The sequence below is a fragment of the Aspergillus stella-maris genome (assembly GCF_047715825.1).
Source record: "Aspergillus stella-maris strain CBS 113639 unplaced genomic scaffold BDV14scaffold_20, whole genome shotgun sequence".
NCBI lineage: Eukaryota > Fungi > Ascomycota > Eurotiomycetes > Eurotiales > Aspergillaceae > Aspergillus > Aspergillus stella-maris.
The window spans coordinates 216,217-231,675 of record NW_027396814.1 but is presented as its reverse complement, the minus strand read 5'-3'; the positions used below and the strand labels follow the sequence as shown (position 1 = coordinate 231,675).

The window sequence follows — 15,459 nt, the reverse complement described above, 5'->3', positions numbered from 1 at the left end:
TGTGCGAATTCCGATTTCTACCTTCTGGTCAACGACGGGTTGAACGTCCAGTGGTTGTCACCATGGCTTTTATTTTCTGGAAAGAAGACGCCCGCCGAGATAATAGTTTATGTACTTTTTATGCGCCAATAAACACTATTGTATTGAACGTGTGTAAGCCCTAACGGACCGACCGGCCGAGACCGAGGCTGCCGCGGCTGCGGGGTTGATGCGGAGATCTGGGGTATCATCTTGGTTCTATAACCTTGAACAACTTCTGTCATAATTGTATTTGAACCATACGTTGAATACAAAATGAATTTCGACTACCCCCCAGACCTCGTCTCCCACATCGCCTCAATCGACACCTTCATAAAAGACACCATCCTCCCCCTCCAACACAGCAACGACAACAACCGCTTCTTCGACCACCGCCGCGAATATGCCCGAACGAACTGGGAAGCCGGTGGTCTTCCCCGACGAGAATGGGAGGAACTACTAAGTACCTCCCCCCAATTTACCCTCTTAAACCCCTACTAAACATTGACAGACCAAGCCCGCCTCCTCGCCGACAAAGCAGGCCTCTACCGCTTCGCCCTGCCCAAAATCTACGGCGGCCAAGGCCACAAAGACACAAACCTCTGGATGTCAGCTATTCGCTTCCACCTCTCCAGCCACCCCATCTACGGCGGCGGCCTAGGACTCGCAAACGACCTGCAGAACGAACACAGCGTAGTCGGTAATTTCCCCGACGTGCTAATGCTGCATCATTTCGGCAACGAGGAGCAGAAAGGAACCCTTATCCCCGCGCGCCTGAGGGGTGAATTCCGAACGACATTCGGTCTTACCGAGCCCGATCACGGTAGTGACGCGACGTTCATGAGCACGGTCGCGGAACCAGCGACCAAGAACGGGGTGGACGGGTACGAAATCAACGGCGCGAAAAAGTGGCAGACAGGCGCACACTTCTGTACGCATATGATTATATTCGCGCGGACAAGTGGGAGAGATGGTTCGGCAAGGGGTATAACAGCCTTCCTCGTCCCCCGCCAAACAGCCGGAATTGACGTCGCAAGTTACGAATGGACATTCAATATGCCGACTGACCACGCAACAATAACACTGAATAACGTCTTCGTTCCTGAATCTTCTATCCTTGGCAAAGTTGACTTTGGACTGGCAATCGCGCAAACATTCGTGCATGAGAACCGCATCAGACAGGCAGCCAGTTCATGCGGCGCAGCGAAATACTGTCTTGATCGCGCGATTGAGCGCGCCCGGTCAAGGACGATCTGGGGCGAGGGGAGGAAACTGGCTGATCATCAGGGCATACAGTTTCCTGTTGTGGAACTCATGACGCAGGTTGAGATGCTGCGGTTATTGATTCTCAAGACGAGCGTTGATATGGATAAAATCACTGAAGAGGCTGTGCGCTCCGGCAAGGCGCCCTGGGTTGAAATTGAACGCGGACTAAGTGATAAAGTGGCCATGTGTAATTATTGGGCGAATCGGTTGGTTTGTCAGGCTGCTGATCGGGCTATTCAGGTATACCTACCCCTACCCAACTCATATCACTCCTACTTCCCACTGGCATTTGAGTAAAATTTGGCTAACATATTTGTTTTTGGTGGAGGGCAGATCCACGGCGGCGACGGGTACTCAAGACACTACCCCTTCGAACACATCTATCGGCATTTCCGTCGGTACAGGATTACAGAGGGCAGCGAGGAGATTCAGATGCGCAAGGTCGCGGCTTACTTGTTTGAGTTTGGGGGGAAGATTAGTCGGGGGAAGGAATGGGGGAAGTTGTAGGATAATCCAATTTTCAATTATCGTATGGTATGAGTGTTTAATTTGCTTGCTTGGTGCTGTCTAGTATAGGAGCCATGGCGCTAGTAATCATGATAATGAGCAATCTGGTGTAACGTATGATCTTTCTTCAGAGTAAGTAGCGCCATTGCAAGTGCAATCGTAGAGATGCAACCGAACAGAACCCCGATAGAATAGAGTAAACCGAAACGAAAAAAAAAAAAAAAACGAAAAGGAACAAGTTTGGAACAAACGCCAAACTCCTCAGTGCGTTGGCTTAGAATCGCAGAGTGCACCGTATCAACATCAACGATGCTATGCAAATTTGATACTTATCGTTACCAATTTCGAAATCAAGTAAAATCAAGCTCGTCATCTCCATGCGCAACATACTGATATTTCATCAACTGCTCGTGCTGCACCCCGCCGCCCAAATTAACATTCCCATTGACGTCGACATTAACATCTCCTGCCTGTCCGTGGACAAGGCCAAGTGTATTCGGGTTGTTGTCGGGGGAGTCGTCAACCATCATGTGGTAGTCATTCGGCGCGACATGGCGGATATTGTTGTGTCCGTGCGCATGACTGTAGGGATCCATAGCATCATGCGACTGGAACCGAGACATCTGGTGGAGGTTCATGATTTGGGGATCGAGTGGAACGGCGGTGTATGCTGATAATGAACCGACGTGGCCCTGTAGTATTGAGGGATTTGTGAATGGGTTCGGAGTCTGGATTTGAGGATGTTGCTGGGATTGGGTGTGTTGGTGTTGATGTTGGTGCTGGTGCTGGTGCTGGTGTTGGAGAGAGGACGGGTGCATGAGGTGCGGAGTGGGGAGCGGCGAGACGGTTTCGGATCGAGCCGACGCTGGGGGGATATGCGGGTCGATAGAGTGAGTTTCATGAATAGATGGCTTGCGCGAGTCGCGATCGGTGCTGTCTTCTTCGATATTCATGGCGTCGCTGGCGGGTGAATTGTCGAGTGTCGCAGTCGTGCTGGGCGAGGGAACTTTGAGTGCTTCTTTGCAGTTTGGACAGTCGCGAATCACTCGGCTGACGGTTTCCTTGATTCGGACCCAGTGGTATTTTGTTGCGATTGCGGCGGTGGTCTTGTTGATACCCGCGTGCTGTTCTAGGTGCATCTGCTGGGCGATTTCGTATTGCTGCTGCGGGTCTGAAACGACTTCTTTGTCCTTTAGCATGAGTTTCTCTTCTTCGCCGTCCTCGCCTTCGATGAGTTTGTAGTGTGTTGCTGCGCTGCGGAGGCGACTCTTCTCTGCGCGGTCGGCACCTCGGGGGTATTTTGAGTGTTTGAGGTAGTATCTGATTTTGTCGAAGCGGTCTTGGGTGACGGGGTCTTCGCCGTCCGTTCCTAGGTCGCGGCCGTAGATGATGGCGTCGACAAATTCGCCGGGGCTTGAGAGGACTCGGCCTGCACCTGGGACTCTGCCAATCCGCTTGAAGCCTAAACCTTCCCAAAGTCGACATGAAGCGACGTTGCTTTCGTAAATCAGGTTGAAGACGGCATATGTGTAGCCCTGGTATTGTTAAGGTCGGTTTCCTGACCAGTAGACGGGCCGCTTACCAGTCTTGTAGCCCAGTCGAGGTAGGCCTCACCCATCAACCGACCAACACCCTTGTTTCTCGCAGCATCGGTGACAAGAAACATACCGTTACAAACATGACTACTCCGACCAGGATAATTCGGTCGCACGTTGAAGCTCCCTAGACAAGTCTTGGCCCAGTCCACATTTCCGTCCATATTCTGGACATCATTTACATCCTTAATGTCTCCGATAAGCATGACAGCACCAAAGTTGGAAAACCAGTACGGCGCAAAATGCCTGGCCGGAATGGGTTCAACCATGGCATAGGTATCGCCCTTTTCAATTTCCCGGTTCAGCTGCGTACACAAGTACACCAGCAGGGACTTGGGAATCTGGGCGTATGAATGAAAGGGCACGAGAGTCGCAACTGTGGTTCGATCCCTTAACGTCAACTGACGAGGGGCAATTTCCGTCGACGACTCATCGTCCATGGCCGTAAGATCAGTGCCAGAAGGCATACTGACAGGTCGCAACTGTCAAGCCGGGATGCAGGCTGATACCCTAATTCGGGCAGGGCGGGTCACGAGACTGCTTACCGCATTAGCCTGGCGATTACCGCGCAGCGTTCATACTGCTGCTGCTCGGGGTTGGGAAAAGGGGCCGCAATTGACATCCACGGGATTGCTCACCACTAGCACCAGAGAGACAGCAAGAGATCCGTCCAGAAAGAGAGGAAACCCGGCTTATAAAAAGTTGGGCTGCCTAGCTGTCGACTGGGGGAGTTTACACCGTATAGTGTTGGTCAAGGACCGGTGAGTATTCTCGAGACCGGAATGGCGTGAACGCAGAAGCGAAGTCGTCGGAACGCTGCTGCCGTCGGAGTTAAGCAGTGGTCATGTGACTGTCACCGCAAACGAGGCACCTTTCCTGATCGGGCATAATGCGGGATGCTCTGCACCGTCACATTCCCCTCCATTCGCTGCTCTGTACATACTTACGCCAACTCGGGGTAGTATATAAAAATGAAGCTCGATCTGTCGCTTTACCTAGTCACGGACTCCACTCCCGCGATCCTCAAAGGTCGGGACCTTTGCGCGGTGGTGGAAGAAGCTTGCAAAGGAGGTGCGGGTGTTTCTCTCCCCTCAGCTTGTACTCTACTGACGCTTGGCAATGCAGGTGTAACCGTCGTCCAGTATCGGGACAAGACCAGCGACACGGGCTTGCAGATCGAAACTGCCCGAAAGCTTCACCGGATCACCCAGGCTCATGGCGTTCCCTTGATCATCAATGACCGGGTCGATGTCGCCCTTGCTTCTGGCGCTGAAGGAGTCCACCTTGGTCAAGATGATATGGGTGTGTTTCTCCAAGTCCTTCCCAATTGTCAGAACTAACTACTGCAGTCATTTCGGAAGCTAAGAAGCTTCTCCCGAAGGATGCTATCATCGGGATCAGCGCCTCTAATATTGAGGAGGCGCAGGCTGCGATTGCGGCTGGCGCTGATTACCTAGGAATCGGGACGCTATTCGCTACACCCACGTAAGTTATCCCCTACATATTGTAATACATGCTAATCCTGCAGAAAAACAAACACCAAGAACATCATTGGCACGTCCGGCGCACAGGCTATCCTCGAATCCATCGCGGAGTCGGGCCGCTCGGTAGGAACCGTATGCATTGGCGGGATTAACCTTTCCACTGTCCAGCGGGTTTTGTATCAGTCCGCTTCACCTAACAAGAAGTTCGATGGAGCTGCCATTGTTAGTGGTATTATGGCTGCGGATGACCCCAAGGCTGCGGCTGCCGAGCTTGCTCAGCATATCGCCACCCCTCCGCCATTTGTACGAAAGTCGGAGACAGTGCGCGATACTGCAGCGCTGATTGATACGGTGCCGCAGATTGTTCAGAAGATGGTTGAGGTTCATCCGCTTGTGCACAACATGATCAACTTTGTTGTTGCGAACTTTGTCGCCAATGTCACGCTAGCCATGTGAGTAAGGTTCTCAATTTTGATAGTAATCGCTAAAATACGTGCAGCGGTGCATCGCCTATCATGTCTCCGTACGGCGATGAGGCTACGGACCTATGTCAATTCGATGGCGCTCTTCTCATCAACATGGGTACTCTCACAGCTCAGAGTCCTTCCGAATATTTGAAGGCCATCAAAGCCTACAACCAGCGCGGCAACCCCGTCGTATACGATCCAGTCGGTGCTGGCGCGACACAAATCCGTCGTGGGGTTGTCAAGCAGCTCATGGCTGGAGGTTACTTTGACCTGATCAAAGGAAACGAGGGAGAGATTCGTCAAGTTTCTGGCAGCAGTGGCGTGAAACAGCGAGGTGTTGACAGCGGTCCTAGTGCGCTGGATAGCCAGGCTAAAGCGCGGTTGGCCCGTGACCTTGCTCGTCGCGAGAGTACGTCCCTTTTGTCAATCGTGTGGCTATTAAACTAACTTCTATCAGAAAACATTGTCCTTCTCACTGGCGCCACTGATTACCTAAGTGATGGTGAGCGCGTCGTTGCTGTCGAGAACGGCCACGAATTCCTCGGCCAAGTTACCGGAGTAAGTCAACGCTCCCTCTATTCCAGGACAAGAGCTAATTTAATATAGACTGGCTGTGCTGTAGGCACAGTTGCTGGATGCTTCATGGCAACGCATCCCACCGACAAGCTGCTTGCTGTTCTCTCCGCTCTACTCATGTATGAGATCGCTGCCGAGAACGCGGCTGCAAAGAATTACGTTCGTGGACCAGGAAGCTTTGCTCCGGCGTTCATTGATGAGTTGTATGCTATCAGGCAGGCTGCACTGAAGGGAGACCACAGCTGGTATGCTGGTCGGGCCAAGGTTCATGAGGTTTCTCTTTGATAGGGCCCTATACCAGTAAATAGACTTTCCCGAGTGATGCACAAATATATATCTTGTACATAATTTCTTTGCCAACCAGCAGAAAAAAGGCTTAGACACTTCGCCGTTACACCCATAATTCACCCTGCTACATACACTTTTACAAACATCATATTGCATGATCATCATAATATGTTCCCATCATGCCATCGTTGACTCATTGACTCCGACTGTATACTACGGAACAACGTTGATCCGGCGGGCGTCGGGCATGATTCGGCACACAGATTTGTGGGAGGACTCCATCAGCAGCCTGGGAACTTTAGTGAAAGATCCCTTCTTCTAGGGATCACTGCATCCAGCAAACCTGTCTCTCTTTCGCCCTTTTACGACCCTTCTTCGGGTCTCAAGAGTTTTCCCCCGGACAGCCCACCCCGTCACGCAATCTCTTCGAACACACCCCATTGCCCCTCCCTTCAGCGTCCCTCTACCTGCACGATACCCCGCCCCATCTTTTACAAACATGGCCATCAACTCCGCGCCCGAGAGCTCTCTCCTCTCCCTCCTCTACCGCTCCTACCCCGCCGCCATTTCCCCCGACGAGACCGAGCCTGACCTCCTCGCCGCCAATCCCAAGATCTTCCCTCGCATCACCTACACTGACGCCGAACAGGCGGACATCAAGACATGGCTGAGCACACACGCTGACCTCCAGGAGGTCCTCACCAAGGGCGACAAGGCCACTGCTTCAAGTCGCCTTGCTTCGCTGAACACACACCTCGCTACACGCACCACCATCATCGGAAACAAGCCCTCTGTCGCCGATGTTGCAGTCTATGCGCTCCTCGCGCCCGTTGTCGAGAAGTGGTCGCCTGAAGAGCGCACAGGCGAGCAAGGCCACCACCACATCGTCCGCCACGTCGACTTTGTTCAGAACAGCCGTGTGTTCTCTCTGCAGATCCCCGAGGAGGAGAAGGTCGGCATCGACTTGAACGATGTGAAATTCGTCCCCAAGCCCATCGACCCCAAGGCCGAGAAGGAGCGTAAGAAGAAGGAGAAGGCTGCTGCTGAGGGTGGCGCTGGTGCCGAGAAGACCGTTGTTGTTGGACAGACAAAGCCCGCGGCTGCCGCCCCTGAAGCCGCTGCCGCCGGTGGAAAGGCCGAGGGCAAGCAAAAGGAAAAGAAGCCGAAGAAGGAGAAGCAGCCCAAGCCCGCCCCCGCTCCCGCCGCCCCCCCATCGCCAGCTCTCATTGACCTGCGCGTCGGCCATATTCTTCGCGCGGTCAACCACCCCAACGCTGACTCCCTTTACGTCTCCACCATCGACTGCGGCGACGCCCCCGGTTCCGACAACACTTCCGTTGATGAGGAGACTGGCAAGACCGTCCGCACTGTCTGCTCAGGTCTGAACGGTCTCGTGCCCCTCGCTGAGATGCAGGGCCGCAAGATCGTCGCCGTCTGCAACCTCAAGCCCGTTACCATGCGCGGTATCAAGTCCGCTGCTATGGTTCTCGCCGCTTCTCCTCGTGTCGCTGAGGGCGAGGACTCTCACGCCGGCCCCGTCGAGCTCGTCACTCCCCCCGCAAACGCCCCCGCTGGTGACAGGATATTCTTTGAGGGCTGGGAGGGTGAGCCCGAGAAGCAGCTCAACCCCAAGAAGAAGGTGTGGGAGACTTTCCAGCCTGGATTCACTACTACGGATGCTCTGGAGGTTGCCTTTGAGAGTGCGCCTGTGCCTGTTGCGAAGGAGCAGGAGGGCAAGCCGGCTGTTGGCAAGCTTGTTGCGAAGTCGGGTGGTGTTTGCACAGTGAAGAGCCTCAAGGGCGGTACTGTGCGGTAAGTTAGAAGATATACTACATAAAATTGCAATGAAGAACTAGCATTTACGCTCCAAGATGACCGTATTACGCGAACTGTTTGGCCTGAAAATTCCGAGCCTGTCATGGTCATTGAGCATTTCCAGCTACAAAAATAGTCTAGATATTGTATATTACAGCGTATTAAATCTCGGCGTACTCTTATCAATTTAACACCTATCTACTAACACGTGATCTCTTATCAGAGGCCGGTCACATGATCCACTTTTTTGTGCCCCTCGCTCTTTGACTCACGCGCGGGGTTATCGGCCCATACAGTCTTTCTTTTCTTTGCCAAAGTCAATTGACTTCAAAATCTACAAGATGGCCGAGATCCCAGCGAACGTCGAGCAGCCAACTCAGGAGCAAGAGATTAACCCCTGGTCCGTTGCAGGAGCCACCGACGCAGAGGGTAACGCTATCGGATTCGACTACGAGGCGTTGTCGAAGTAAGTTGCAACTCGAGTGGAATTGCCAGTCTTTTAATGCTGATGGTGATTTTCCTAGGAAATGGAACACCTCGTTGATTGACCAAGCCCTCCTCGACCGCTTCGAAAAGGTCACCGGCCACAAACCGCACCGCTGGCTCCGGCGCGGCCTGTTCTTCTCCCACCGTGACTTTGACCGCATTCTGACGAAGAAGGAGAAGGGCGAGCCATTCTTCCTGTACACGGGTCGCGGACCTAGTTCAGGAAGTCTCCACCTCGGACACACTATTCCTCTCACATTCACGAAATGGCTGCAGGATGTCTTTGACGTCCCGCTTGTTTTCATGTTGACGGATGACGAGAAGGCTTTGTTCAAGGATAGTCTTACCTTTGAAGAAACACTACACTTTGCCATGGAGAACGCCAAGGAAATCATTGCTTTGGGATTCGACGTCAAGAAGACATTCATCTACTCCGATCTCAAATACGTCAGCAACCACATCCTTATGAACACCTGGGAGTTCTCGAAGTTGGTTACATTCAACCAAGTCCGCGGCGCGTTTGGGTTCGACGGCAGCACGAATATCGGACGTATCCTCTTCCCCGCCGTGCAGTGTGTTGCTGCCTTCGCGACATCCTACCCCGAGATCTGGACCGACGAGCCGCTCAAGGAGCGCAAGAAGAGCATTGCCGAGATCCAGTGTTTGATTCCTATGGGTATCGACCAGGATCCTTACTTCCGTCTTCTCCGTGAGAACGCGCATAAGATGAAATACCCGTCGCCGAAGCCGGCGCTTATCCACTCCAAGTTCTTGACTGCCTTGCAAGGTGCTGGTGGAAAGATGTCTTCGTCCGACCCCACCTCTGCTATTTTCATGACTGATACCGCGAAGCAAATTAAGGTATGCTGCAATTCTTCCTCACTAAAGATATGTCACTGATCAATGGCACAGACGAAAATCAACAAATACGCCTTCTCCGGCGGCCAAGTCAGCATCGAAGACCACCGCCGCCTAGGCGGAAACCCCGACGTCGACGTCTCCTACATCTACCTCACGTACTTTGAAGACGACGATGCCAAGCTCGAGGAGATCTATAATAAGTACAAGAGCGGCGAGATGCTCACGGGCGAACTCAAGGCGCTTGCTATCGCCAAGCTCCAAGAGTACGTTGCCGAGTTCCAGGAGCGGAGGAAGGAGGTCACGGACGAGGTGCTGCAGCAGTATATGACGCCTAGACGGCTGGAGTGGAAGGGGACTGCGCAGCCGAAGGTTAAATAGATGTGTGATTTTGGTATGAAGAAGATGTTAAGAATACCCGAGATGTTAGTTTGGAATGCATATGATGGCTTCAAAAGCATCTGTTGAAGGAATCAGTTATAAGACCTTGTAATCTTAGAGTTAACTTCCTTCTTGGTAAGGATGTTGAGGCTGCCAACAAACTTTCAGAAGACTCGGTCCATTTGAACTGCTGTTGACTAACCCGAGCTGGGCATGGTCGGGGTCAATGGGATGCACCTCGGATCAACGCTATACCCTGCCCAGCACACAGACATGTACTCACAAACCCACAACCTGACCGATTGAGCGATTGGTAGACTTTGGATGTTCAAGACTACCGCAGAAACATTACACTCTCCTAAAGATCATCATAATCTATACCTCCATATAACCCATGACCGCAAAGCAATTCTACACATCCTGGCTCACCAAAAACAATCCAAATCCTAAATACAGAACCCCCCCTCTCCTCCGCATGGAAGGCGTTAAGGGTCGTGCCGTGTAATCTGCGGTAGTTCTGACGGTGACTCTAACAGTACCAATGTGGTCAAATAGTGATTGTGTTCAGTCAGGAGTCGTTCCGAAATTCAGTCGCCTCTTTTGGGACGAGGGTGCGTCGAGGATGTAAGTAGTTCTCATTATTTTGTACTAAGCCTCTCACTAGTATGTTTGGCTAGTTGCATAGTTGGCTTTCGAGACGTGTACCCTGCAGCGCCGCACATCCAATGGCGTGATGTGAACTGAATCCTTTGGAGTCTTGCTACATGTTCTCGGGGTGATTTGTGGGCCGAGGAAAGGGACCCTCATCCGAGTAAGGATGAGTGGTCTCTTTGAACTCCGAGATGGCGGGGTGTACGCTGCCATAAGGCGGTGTTTCAATGGATGATCGTGCCCTCGTATCAATGATTATCAAGTCTTGCAGTAATCTGGAATTAAGTGTTTGTGTACGTAGGGAATCGTTACAGGTTCTGTGCAACACCTATTGACTCGTCGCAGAAAGAGACATGATAGAGGAACGGGAATTCAACATTAATTGCAGCAGCGGTGTAATAAGAAATTATGTGGACCATGTAAGATCGTATCCTGAACAAGCATCTTTGGTCATGGACTATACCCCAGATAAGGTACTGATTGCCAAGCCGGCAGCCGAACCGAACCGGCTGCAGATCGGGATTCTTTCTCCAATTCTATACTCGTCCCCCTCAGTCGGCTCCGCATCCGAGATAGCCCAAGGTTCATAAGGTCTGGCCAGTGCAAGCCCGATACAGCGTCCCCAGTTACCCCAATTACCAATCCATCAATCCAAAATGTCCTCCCCCTCCCCCTCCTACCTAATCCTCGGCGCCGGCATCTTCGGCGTCTCAACAGCCTACCACCTCAAAAAATCTCACCCCAGCGCAAGCGTAACCCTAATCGATCGCGACGCCTACACAGCCGAAACCCGCGTCGCCGCATCCTGGGACTGGAACAAGGTCGTGCGCGCAGACTACAGCGACCTGATCTACTGCCGCCTCGCTCTAGAATCGCAAGACATCTTCAACAACGACCCGCTCTGGAAGCCCTATTTCCACGAGACGGGCGTATACTGGGTTTGTCGGGACGATTATGCCAGTGACGTTGTGGGGAATTATAAAAAGTTAGGCCGAAAGGCGGATATCGCTGCTGTGCCGCTCGAGCAGGCGAAGAGGTTGTACGGGGGCTTGTTTATGAAGGCGGATTATACGGATGCGAAGGAGGTGCTTATTAATAAGACGAGTGGGTGGGGGGCTGCGGGGGATTGTTTGAGGGCTGTTACGCGGGCTGCGGTTGGGATGGGGGTTGAGTACGTACAGGCTGATGTTGGGAGTTTGATCATCAATGACGATGGGAGTTGTGGCGGTGTCAAGACCGTAATGGGTGAGGAGATTAGGGGGGATAAGGTGATTCTTGCGACGGGGGCTTATACTGCGAAACTATTGGAGTTGAGTGCCGCCGCGACGGGGAAGGAGGATCTGCGTGCTGGACCGAGGATTGTGGCGGGTGGGATTGCGACGGGGATGGTGACCCTTGACAAGGAGTCTTATAAGAAGTTTGCGGATATGCCGGTTGGATTTCAGGGGTATTCTGCGGAAAAGGGTATGTTGCTAGAATGCGCCTCCGATATGCCTGACTTAGCCACTAACGGGCTGTTATAGGACCCTTCCTCGGCACCCTCCCCCCAACCCCAGAAAAGCAACTGAAATGGTGGGGTCGTACAATCTTCAGCAACACACAAGAAGTCGTCCCGGGCCGCTTCGTGTCTGCACCTCCAGTGTCACAGGATTACTCGCAGTGGAACGTCTCACAGAAACTCAGGGAGGACGTGCGCTATTCAGCGCGCTCGTTCTACGGCGATGAGACGGCAAAATGGGAGTTTGAGAAGCTGCGGATCTGCTGGTACGTTACACTGCGCATGCAATAATTACCATGATATACCCCTCTAGTAGGATTATTGCTGATGATCAACACAGGGATGCATTCACCCCAACAGGCGACTTCATCATCTCCCCACACTCCGGCGCAAAGGGTCTCTACGTTGCAACATGCGGCTCTTTCCACGGCTTCAAATTCTTCCCTGTGATTGGCAATTATGTAGTGCAAATGCTCGAGGGAAAGCTAGAGCCTGAGCTGCAGACTAAGTGGGCGTGGGACCGCACGGCAGAGCAGCTGGACCCGACGCCGAACCCTGAGTACCCCAGGACGGAGATGAAGGATATGCTTGATGACAAACCTGTTGCGAGGCTTTAGGCTTACTTACTTTGTTATTGGAAGTTTTAGCGGATGAATGCAAGTTTTTAGATTTTCATGTGGTTCGGATCGAGATGTAGGGCTGGGTACCATCAGTCAAACATAGCTACACAGTAGAAGTGCACTTCTGTACAACCTGCAATTGACAATTGAGTTACAGAGACTCTCGTCCGGCCCGTCAACAAGTTCGGATCGTGGATATGCGCACATCTTCCCCGCCGATCTTCATCACCAACCCACTTCATAGGCTGTATCCAATCCCAACAACCTGGTTTTGACGTAGATCTTTACGAGACTAGATGTAGACTTTGCCCATCTCAACCTTGTGCAACGAGCAGCTTCCACGAAGGACTCGAAGTTTGTTTAAGAGCTTCTCCAGCACAATCTGGGATGACTTAGTGCCCGTCAAGAAGGCAATGCTTCAGAACTCATTAACTGCTTGATGACTATCTTTAACTCCTAGCCTTGAGAAGAAGAATAATCTCCTTTCACCGTATACTAGCTGCGCCAAAGACAGAGTATTCTCTACTCTGTATAAGATCAATGGTTCATCAATTGCCGATCCGCTTGCAGATCTTGCCATTGATCTCATAACCTCCACTGACGAACCTTGTATACCAAGAGCTTTACAAAGATCAACATCAACCACGTCATTTCCCCCAAAACAGCCGTCTCGCTTAATCACAACGGCTAGCAACCCTACTGCAGTCCAAGCGCTCAGTCAGTATGATGTCGACGTCGCTCCACAGACGCTAGTTGGTCTTCGGTGTGAGTGGCCGCCCACTACCATAAAACTGCAGAGCTGTTGCCGAATTCATCGGACGACACGAGCAACTAACCAACGCGGTGAGTATGGTAATAGGTGATCCGGTTCTAGTAACGGGTGATGGGGCCGGCGCTTGCAATCAGCAGCCTGCTTGCTGCGAGACTGTATATGTACGTACGCCGTGGTGCGTGGGCGATTTACTTGATAAAGACTAACATGTGTGCGTCGTTAGAATGGAGAATTGGGCATTGGGTGTACTCCTCTTGGCCTGGGGCTGTAGTTTGCTGGGATAAATTGGCATGGGACATTCGGGTTTTGATTGGCACAGATGATTTGTTATGGAACATGCCAACGCAAGCAGGGATACATAGTTCATGGTCGGACCGTGACTTACCCTACTTGATTGATAGGCACTGCCGTATGTTCCAACGCATCGCGTAGTCTGAGAACTAGAGTTATTCAAATTAGGCATATTGGTCGATTCCTGAAATGCAGCTTGTCAAGATTCCAGTTTGACTAACCAACCGGAAAAGCCCCTGGAAAAGGAGCAGAGCGAGACCGGCTCTTGCTACATGAAGTGTATTGCTAAACCCTACCTACCAACTGCACGGACTGCCTGACAGGCTCACAGACAATACTCAGCTTCACCGACTAAAGCAGTTGGACCCGGAAGAGAAATAAGGAACCTAAAAACAGTACGCCGATACAGCAAACTACATTTGAAGGAACGCTGGACAAACCCGACACTTGCTCGGTATACCCAGGGTAGATTATTCCATCTTCCCCATGTGTACCAGGGCTATTAGGCGCGAGCCTCTCCCTCAGGACCTCACCTGTAGATAGCAGTATGTTTAGCATCGGCAGCGTGGCTCTCATACGAGAGATCTCATTCAGGGGCGCGATGTACAGGCCAGAGGCAGCGACAAGCTCGTCCCGGAAGAGTAAGACCGCATTTTTCCTGCCACGGACTCGGGAAGGGCTTTGTCGCTCGCTTTGCTGAATTGATTTCGAGGCTTTACCTGAAACCACTTTTTGTTCTTTCGCAGATGAACACGATAAAAACAATGTTAAATGTTAAGAGGCTTAGTTCAAACCCATGTTCAGACACTTGTGTATTTGTGTACTTGTGTACTTGAAGGAAATCTGTAACTTGGTTCGGAAATCACCACCTTAACCCGACTGTTTTAGTCGGGAATGTTGCTTGTTTGCATGTTCAGATAGAACCATATGCTGAACGCGGAACTGTACAAAGCCTCAAAGCCTCACTTGAAACTCGACAACAATCTCAAATAACGACACTTGATGTGCAAGCGCTTTATCACGGGGAAGCTTGCTTGCAGAGCTAGACGCGATGCAACGCTCAAAGCCGTTTATGGAAACCAGATTCGACGAATTCCAACCCAATGAAACAAGTGTTGTTGAAAGCCCGCATCCAATAAAAAGGAGCAAAGAATGTCAAAAGAACCGTTGAGAAAGACGGAACGTTTTGAAAGAATTCATTCAAATGATCGAGGGTCACAGGAAACACACAATATTTATCATCTGCCAGTTACCCTCCCATAGTTCCTTTCCACCATCAGTCTCATTGATCCAGTCTTTCCGAATCTCTATCGACTTTAATCACAAATTAAGAATTTTCAAGCAGCCATCCAATAATAGACACACACAACTACACCAGACCAAATACGCAATGGCTTCCAAACCAACCGTCGACCTCTACATCTCCCCCCTAAAATTCACCGACGGCCCCAACAGAGTCTGGGTGCTGACCCTCGGTCCAGTGGAGGACGGGACATCCACTTTCTATTACGTCTTCGATCAAGGCTTCACCCACTTCAAGAAGTACCTTGACGAGGAGGACCCCTGGGAGTCGGCACTGCAGATTCAATGTGCTGGAGCTCGCCCGGTCAAGTTGGGATCTGTCTCTGAAGATCAGAGAGATGATGTGATTAACATTGCGGATATGGCTGTGAAGTCTGATTATATCCAGGGGAGGGTTTGGCCGTTGGTGTTTGGTGAGTTACTTGATGAGGCGGGTGTTTTGACTGTAGCCAAGGATGTTTTGGAGGACGCTGGGCACTGTGAGTGCTGGGGGATTGATATTCCGACGTATATTCTTATGCTGTGTCTTCAGTCTACTTAGGTGTGGTGAGGGAAATGATGCTGTCTTTCGTTACTGCGTCCTT

The 15,459-nt window shown here is 51.6% G+C and overlaps 7 protein-coding genes across 7 annotated transcripts; 6 read left to right on the top strand and 1 right to left on the bottom strand.

Moving 5' to 3' along the window:
- Window positions 1–294: 294 nt before the first annotated feature.
- On the top strand, window positions 295–1,791 carry BDV14DRAFT_208299 (acyl-CoA dehydrogenase family protein; the record flags this gene model as incomplete). The annotated part of the gene is made up of 3 exons (XM_073775359.1): window positions 295–481; window positions 530–1,524; window positions 1,618–1,791. 3 exons carry the CDS (start codon window positions 295–297, stop codon window positions 1,789–1,791), a joined length of 1,356 nt encoding a protein of 451 aa, XP_073629281.1.
- Window positions 1,792–2,049: 258 nt separating this feature from the next.
- BDV14DRAFT_171420 (His(2)-Cys(2) zinc finger-domain-containing protein) lies at window positions 2,050–3,304 on the bottom strand. The gene has a single exon (XM_073768395.1). It carries the CDS (start codon window positions 2,988–2,990, stop codon window positions 2,142–2,144), a length of 849 nt encoding a protein of 282 aa, XP_073629280.1. The 5' UTR covers window positions 2,991–3,304; the 3' UTR covers window positions 2,050–2,141.
- Window positions 3,305–4,311: 1,007 nt separating this feature from the next.
- Window positions 4,312–6,321, top strand: BDV14DRAFT_171416 (bifunctional hydroxyethylthiazole kinase/thiamine-phosphate diphosphorylase). The gene is made up of 7 exons (XM_073768394.1): window positions 4,312–4,457; window positions 4,512–4,688; window positions 4,736–4,871; window positions 4,915–5,322; window positions 5,370–5,746; window positions 5,795–5,895; window positions 5,944–6,321. The coding sequence occupies exons 1-7, from the start codon at window positions 4,358–4,360 to the stop codon at window positions 6,196–6,198; spliced, it is 1,554 nt and encodes a 517-aa protein (XP_073629279.1). The 5' UTR covers window positions 4,312–4,357; the 3' UTR covers window positions 6,199–6,321.
- Window positions 6,322–6,491: 170 nt separating this feature from the next.
- BDV14DRAFT_171414 (putative cofactor for methionyl- and glutamyl-tRNA synthetases) lies at window positions 6,492–8,204 on the top strand. Its single transcript, XM_073768393.1, has one exon. The coding sequence runs from the start codon at window positions 6,701–6,703 to the stop codon at window positions 8,015–8,017; it is 1,317 nt and encodes a 438-aa protein (XP_073629278.1). The 5' UTR covers window positions 6,492–6,700; the 3' UTR covers window positions 8,018–8,204.
- Window positions 8,205–8,293: 89 nt separating this feature from the next.
- Window positions 8,294–9,944, top strand: BDV14DRAFT_47161 (tryptophan--tRNA ligase WRS1). Its single transcript, XM_073776850.1, has 3 exons — window positions 8,294–8,482; window positions 8,541–9,363; window positions 9,415–9,944. Exons 1-3 carry the CDS (start codon window positions 8,358–8,360, stop codon window positions 9,739–9,741), a joined length of 1,275 nt encoding a protein of 424 aa, XP_073629277.1. The 5' UTR covers window positions 8,294–8,357; the 3' UTR covers window positions 9,742–9,944.
- A 1,092-nt stretch (window positions 9,945–11,036) lies between these two features.
- BDV14DRAFT_208297 (NAD(P)/FAD-dependent oxidoreductase) lies at window positions 11,037–12,507 on the top strand (the record flags this gene model as incomplete). The annotated part of the gene is made up of 3 exons (XM_073775358.1): window positions 11,037–11,856; window positions 11,916–12,156; window positions 12,231–12,507. Exons 1-3 carry the CDS (start codon window positions 11,049–11,051, stop codon window positions 12,505–12,507), a joined length of 1,326 nt encoding a protein of 441 aa, XP_073629276.1. The 5' UTR covers window positions 11,037–11,048.
- Window positions 12,508–14,963: 2,456 nt separating this feature from the next.
- Window positions 14,964–15,416, top strand: BDV14DRAFT_199108 (uncharacterized protein; the record flags this gene model as incomplete). The annotated part of the gene is made up of 1 exon (XM_073773162.1): window positions 14,964–15,416. The coding sequence occupies one exon, from the start codon at window positions 14,964–14,966 to the stop codon at window positions 15,414–15,416; it is 453 nt and encodes a 150-aa protein (XP_073629275.1).
- Between the last annotated feature and the right edge of the window lie 43 nt (window positions 15,417–15,459).

Coding starts and splice junctions, on each gene's coding strand:
- BDV14DRAFT_171414 (XM_073768393.1), top strand. CDS start 6,701: ATGGCCATCAACTCCGCGCCCGAGAGCTCTCTCCTCTCCCTCCTCTAC.
- BDV14DRAFT_171420 (XM_073768395.1), bottom strand. CDS start 2,990: ATGCTAAAGGACAAAGAAGTCGTTTCAGACCCGCAGCAGCAATACGAA.
- BDV14DRAFT_47161 (XM_073776850.1), top strand. CDS start 8,358: ATGGCCGAGATCCCAGCGAACGTCGAGCAGCCAACTCAGGAGCAAGAG. Junction 8,483..8,540: donor GACTACGAGGCGTTGTCGAA/GTAAGTTGCAAC, acceptor TGATTTTCCTAG/GAAATGGAACACCTCGTTGA. Junction 9,364..9,414: donor ATACCGCGAAGCAAATTAAG/GTATGCTGCAAT, acceptor TCAATGGCACAG/ACGAAAATCAACAAATACGC.
- BDV14DRAFT_171416 (XM_073768394.1), top strand. CDS start 4,358: ATGAAGCTCGATCTGTCGCTTTACCTAGTCACGGACTCCACTCCCGCG. Junction 4,689..4,735: donor CCTTGGTCAAGATGATATGG/GTGTGTTTCTCC, acceptor TAACTACTGCAG/TCATTTCGGAAGCTAAGAAG. Junction 5,323..5,369: donor GCCAATGTCACGCTAGCCAT/GTGAGTAAGGTT, acceptor AAATACGTGCAG/CGGTGCATCGCCTATCATGT.